Source organism: Brachyhypopomus gauderio, chromosome 11, assembly GCF_052324685.1.
Source record: "Brachyhypopomus gauderio isolate BG-103 chromosome 11, BGAUD_0.2, whole genome shotgun sequence".
In the NCBI taxonomy this organism is placed as follows: domain Eukaryota; kingdom Metazoa; phylum Chordata; class Actinopteri; order Gymnotiformes; family Hypopomidae; genus Brachyhypopomus; species Brachyhypopomus gauderio.
In genome coordinates this window covers 7,328,356-7,334,367 of record NC_135221.1, presented here as the reverse complement: position 1 = coordinate 7,334,367, position 6,012 = coordinate 7,328,356, and the positions used below count along the sequence as shown (strand labels likewise).

The 6,012-nt window shown below is 41.1% G+C and overlaps 1 protein-coding gene across 1 annotated transcript; it reads left to right on the top strand.

Moving 5' to 3' along the window:
* Nucleotides 1–697: 697 nt before the first annotated feature.
* Nucleotides 698–5,878, top strand: gtse1 (G-2 and S-phase expressed 1). Its single transcript, XM_077021519.1, has 12 exons — nucleotides 698–850; nucleotides 1,339–1,383; nucleotides 1,588–1,645; nucleotides 2,047–2,671; nucleotides 2,775–2,936; nucleotides 3,138–3,279; nucleotides 3,601–3,999; nucleotides 4,107–4,176; nucleotides 4,277–4,510; nucleotides 4,741–5,029; nucleotides 5,273–5,389; nucleotides 5,538–5,878. The coding sequence occupies exons 2-12, from the start codon at nucleotides 1,362–1,364 to the stop codon at nucleotides 5,631–5,633; spliced, it is 2,214 nt and encodes a 737-aa protein (XP_076877634.1). The 5' UTR covers nucleotides 698–850; nucleotides 1,339–1,361; the 3' UTR covers nucleotides 5,634–5,878.
* Nucleotides 5,879–6,012: the final 134 nt, after the last annotated feature.

The window sequence follows — 6,012 nt, the reverse complement described above, 5'->3', positions numbered from 1 at the left end:
ACAATAAAAAAATATTAGCATTTAATATATAACTATTGTACATTTACTGACACCTATACTAAATTACCTAAACACTGCAGCTGGCACCAATAGTTAATGATTTTCATGCATACTGTATATGTAGTTAGTCTTATAAACATAGCACCTATTTTATTAGAAGCAATTACACATTCTTCAAATCCTTTCACTGGATGGCCAGATGCCCTGGACGTGTCCTTTTTTGGGATCTAGAAAGATGTGTCTGCCTGTGGCTTTACTTTCTGCAATTGCTGAGGTAGTTTTTGCATTGCTTTGATGATTCTTCAGACGTCTTGCTTTCTTTACACTTTGCATACTAGCATACTAAAGTAGGTTGATCTTCAGAAAGTATACTTGTGTACATTTGAACCACTGAAACGTGTCCAGTGAAGTAGTGGATTTTATAGCAACTGATTTGGTTCTAACATACTACTGTATTTACTTTCACGTAATTTTTCTTTACGTTTTATTCATCTGACTATAATCAATATATCAAAGTACTCGAATTTAAACGTGCTTAATATAATGTTGACCATTTTCGTCCATCAAGCATGACCTTTCATGGAGTTTATTGCCTTCTAAATAGATAAATTCCCGTTTTTTTACTCTAAGTACTTTAAACCTAGGTACATCCCCTCATATGATTGCTGCCCGTGACATTTTGTCAACCAATGCCGCTTCACATCTTACACCACGTGATCTTTGAAATCCGGCCGCACGCGAAATTTGAAATGAGTGTGACGCGGTGTGTGAGACACTGGAGAAAACTGGCGAAATAAAGCGAAGCGAAAACTCGTCCGTCCGTTTGTAACTGAAAACATATAAATAGAAGGTAAGCAAATGTGAATGAAAACGGTCGTAGTCGTTATGAACATGTGGAGTGTCTTTCCTTCACGCTTGGTCACTTAGCTTGCTAGGTTAGCTAATCGTAGCAAAGGTGCTAACGACAAAAGCCAAGCAGCCACAGCTGAGGTGGTGTGTGTGTGTGTGGTGGTGTGTGTGTGTGTGTGTGAGGTGGTGTGTGTGTGTGTGTGTGTGTGTGTGAGGTGGTGTGTGTGTGTGTGTGTGAGGTGGTGTGTGTGTGTGTGTGAGGTGTGTGAGGTGGTGTGTGTGTGAGGTGTGTGTGAGGTGGTGTGTGTGTGAGGTGGTGTGTGTGAGGTGAGGTGGAGTAGCGGCTCTAAACACAAGCTTACATTGTTGTAGTATCTCCTGTATCTTAAAAGAGCTCTTCAGTACACTAAATGAAACCCAACAACATTCACAACGAAGACTGTGCGAATGACACTGGCCAAGTAGCTCATTAATGTTGTTTATTTGCAGGACTTTGGACTTTCCTGGAGACCATGACTTCACTAGCCAGCGACGGTAACTGTGTTAACATGGCTGCATTAGCAAACAGCTAACTAAACCAGCTATAAGTGTAACTAAAAGCCACATGTAGTAAACTCTGTGGTTAGATAGCTCGCTGTCTTGTTTATTGTACAGTGCGTTTTAAATACATGGACACGAGTTTATTTTGATCCCGTGTCGTAGATAATCACGTTTTACTTCTGTATTGTTCCTTCCTAGATTTTTGCTCACTGACTGAAGAGAAGTTTGATTTTGATATTTCACTGTCACCGGCAAGGTTTGTTTACATTTTGCCAGTTGCTGGTTTCATTACACACATGCAATATAACTGTTACTACCATTTAGACAACTATGTTGTAATTGTAAGACCTAATGGCTGGGGTGGAGAGTAATGTCCATAGCTTTTGTCAAATAAGATACCTTAATATCGAATAGCAAATTTCACTTGAACATCCCAACTCTGCATAGATTGTTCCATTTAGAACTGCATTATAGTTCACATAACCTTACAGGTACAGGCTTTGGAAAAATTTAGGGCAAGTAATAAAGCAGTTTAGACCTTCATTTTTATTTGGCAGTTGGGGGTTTTTTATGCCCTTATGTGAGGGTGGGAAATCAAACCCCAAACGTGTTGGTTTACATTTCAATGTGCTGTCTGTAAATAATTTGTCCGTCCAGTTCTAAAGGGGATCACGACATTGAAGATGAGGTCTTTATGGGTCCTGTTGGTCATAAAGAGCGGTGTATTTCCCATGGAGTAGAAACCACAATGAAAGACAATGTAAACAGCGAGACTTCTGTGGGTGAAGAGCCCAGCTGGAGGCCCCTAATTGAGGAGAACTTTGAGGAGATCTGTAGAGAGGCTAATGTTTTAGCCAGCCACATAGAGAGGACCATTATGGAGCCTGAAACAAAAAATATGCCAGCTGTTTCCATTGTGCCTGGAAACACAGAAAACTTTGAATTGGACTCCTCAGCCAAGCTGGGTATCTTCAGCAAGCCCGCTGATGCTCCTAGCCCCATCAAGAGGGAAACCTTCTGCGTTCAGGACAGCCCCATGAAACAGCTGCCACCAGCCATCCAGAAAAGACTGCAGAAGATGTGTGGTGTCTCTGCTGGAAAACCAGGTATCAGCACCTCCAGCCCTCTAAGGAATGCAGTCACTAAATTGGCTCCTCGAAGTAAGAGCCTACTGCCAAGTAGGGGGCTGGTATCCAGCAAACCTTCAGCCATGGGTAACTCACGACTATCCTGCACTCAACCTGCACCTCCAAGCAAAAATAGACTCCCTCCACCCAATAAAGTAAGGCAACTTGCAGTCACAAACTGCAAAAAAAAATTTTGGCTTTGAAGTTTAAGATTATGCATCATTAGACGTTTAGTTTATATAAATGTTAATGTTTCAGGCTGGTTTTGGCCTGACACGAAGCCCTGGCACTAGAAACACAAGCAAAGCAGGCTCTATGGAAGACCTCCTCTCTGATGCAACTAGTGTAACCTCTGATGTGAGTGATTCTTCCTTCAACACAAGTTTACCAGGAAAGAGGACTCTCCCAGGCTCTAATAAGGTACATGTACACGACATTCCTTTATTTAAGAATGCCTTGAATGGGAATGGACATTTTAAAATATCATCTATGTCATTTGACTAATATCTCCATAAGGTAATAGGTAGATTTAAATAATAAACCACGTATGAGTAGATAAAAGCTGGTAACTGGTTTTGAGATTATGTAAACTGGTGTTGCTCCTGGGTTTTTGTCAATCAGTCTGAACTAAGAGGCCCTACTGTGCGTAAAGCTCCTCTGGTTCCCAATGGGAGGGTGATGGACCGAAGCAGAAACACCTCATCTTCCTCCTCTTCTGTGTCGAGTTTCAATTCCAGCCTGTCTGTCTCTCCAACAGGAAAAAGTCAGTATTAAACTCAATACCTTTACTTCCTGTCCTGTTATTCAGTTTGAGATCTGTACACTTGTAGCTTCTAGGAGAGAAGTTGAGATGTAATAACTATACTCCGTTTTGTTGAGGTTGTACATTACTGTTGTCTTCAAAATGCTGCCATATATACATTTAATATAGTACTGTGGAATTAGTTGAGCCATTAGTGTCAATGTAAATTAAGCTGTTTCAAGATGCATTTAATGAAAAATAGTAAAACAATATAAAACAGCCTGTTTGGTAGATATTTGGTGCAATCCATGGTTTAATATTCTATGATCACTTATCATGCAGGCAAACTCAGTTCTTCCCTGAACACTAGCATGAGTAGCATCAGTGGTCGTGTTCCCAGCAGTGGCAATAAGCTGCCCAATTCCAGACACAAATCAGGCACCATCCCCAAACCTCTGGAGTCGTCTTTTGGGAGGCGAACATCACTCTCCGTTCAGGGTGGGAAAAGCAAAGACCCTCTGCACAGGCCTATCAAGGCCACTCCCATTAAGAGACCAGACCCTGCGTCTTCCATTCAGCACCAAATGCCAGCCAAGAAGACCATGGAGAGGGCTGCATCTATGCCTGGCATATCTATACTTGCTGCTAAGACTGGAAACACTGTTAAGATGAACTCCAACCTGAAAGCCTTTCTGGCACCTACTCCCACAAATTCACTGAAAGGAGTGCGTAGATCTGAAGGTGAGGCACAGTAGTGCAGTAGCAGACTTCAGAATTTAAATTTGGAGTAGCTCCGAATTAACGGTGATCAGCAAATTTCTAATGTGCATGTCCATATGGATTTATAGTTACCTCATCTCCTGATGTCCCTCGAATTATGAAACCAAAAAGGCTGATGTCCACTTGCAGTTTGGAGAGGTAATGTAGCAATACTCATTTCAAACATATATTGTTCTACAAAATTTTCAGCATTCAAACGGTGGCTTTTATTTTTAATGTTTTATCTTCATGTGTTCAGTGTTCCTCAGAGCCTTGCAGTGCCTGTACCGCCGGGGCTGCAGACCCCTTCCGCTGCAGCTGAGAAGCCTGTGCAGTCTAAACTGAGGCGGCCTTCTGCTCTGCCCACCCCTGTATCCCGCCGGGTGTCTGGTATTCCCATGCTCACACCCAAAAGCGTGCCTCGCCTTGGTGGTTCAAGCCGTACCCCAGAGCCGCGGTCACCAGCCTCTAGCGTGGGGATGGGTGATGCTAGGTACTGCAGGATTGGGTTTTTAAATTCTATGCAAATGATAAATACCAAAATACCAGTAAAAAAATAAAATAAATTCATGAGACATTATGCTTAAAGATTGGAGGCTTGCTGTCGTCCTCCCTGCTGTACTTTCATAGTCTAGAAATGTAATTATGCTCAGATATAGATATAGTAATTTAACATTGGTCAAATTGCTTATAGTTATTTAATAAAAGGTTGTGACTGTTTAGCCCAGGACAGCTGAAGCAGATTGTGCCCCAGGGAGCAGTTGAGCCGACAAAACCCGAGGAGGAGTCCTGTGATCAGGCTGTGCTTCAGCCTTGCTCCCTGGTGTTTAATCTGGAGGAGGACGCCGATAGACCCACTGCTTGTGAGCCAGCAGCAGTGCAGAGTCCTTCCAAGATATTCCCAGGTCTGACTCCTCACCAGCCCAAACCTAATCTCCCAAAACACTTGACGTCTGCGGATACCCTACACAACAATCTACTGAAGAAGCTGGAGAGACAGGAAATCAATGAGGTAATAAACAAAGTACTAGTCTCGTATAAGGCTTTTTTTATCTAAAGAAAGATCCATTATAAGGCACTATAATGATGAGCAAAATAGGCTCTGTAGTCTCCATTAACTGTTCTAGCCATGTATCTTGAATAATGCCTTATGCTGTAATAAGAGTTTATTATTATGACTTGTTTAGTTCTGCATTGCCAGTGTTTGTGTGGAACTTGGCGTGTGCAATCACGTCTTCTCTTTATTTGATCCAAGGTGATGCTGGTTGATGCACCTCCTCCTGTTTTGAAACCGGAGGAGAAGGTTCTTATTGACCTCTCAAACACCCCAGACCTGATCAAAACCATCCCAAATAAGGGTTTTGGTGGCCAGGTGAGGGATGAGTTATTTATTTAGTGTGATTTTTATTTTTTATTTTCCCTTTAAATATTTTTCAAGTATTTCCCAGTGTTAACACATTAGCCTTGATTTCTCATGATTTTCTGATTTATTTTGTAACAAACACTTTATTTTATTCCAGCTGATTGATCTGAGCTCCCCCCTTATAAAGTGGAGTCCAGAAGAGCACAAGAATAACACTGCGAATGAACCTCTGCTTATCAACTTGTCCTTTTAAAGGACATGTGTACGGTGAAACTGGAAAATAAAACCGGGAAAGGAAAACTGCCAGTTAATTTAAATGTACGGATGTATATGTGCCTGTTAAGGCCCAAATAATAATGTAGATTTTATTACTACGGTTGATCACATGTTAAGTGATTTATTTTAGTATGAATGAAAATTACTGTTTAGAATAATTTACGTTTTGATTGTATGTTTGTTTTCCCAAAAGGTACAAATAAAATTTATATTCTAAATGTAGTAGCAGTTTAACTGCATTTTGACGAGCGTTTTTATAGCATGACTTTCTAGACTGTCTCTTTCATTTAAAACTTTAACATAGGTATATAGATATGTAGTATAAGTTATATAGCAGTGTGTGAGTATATACACAT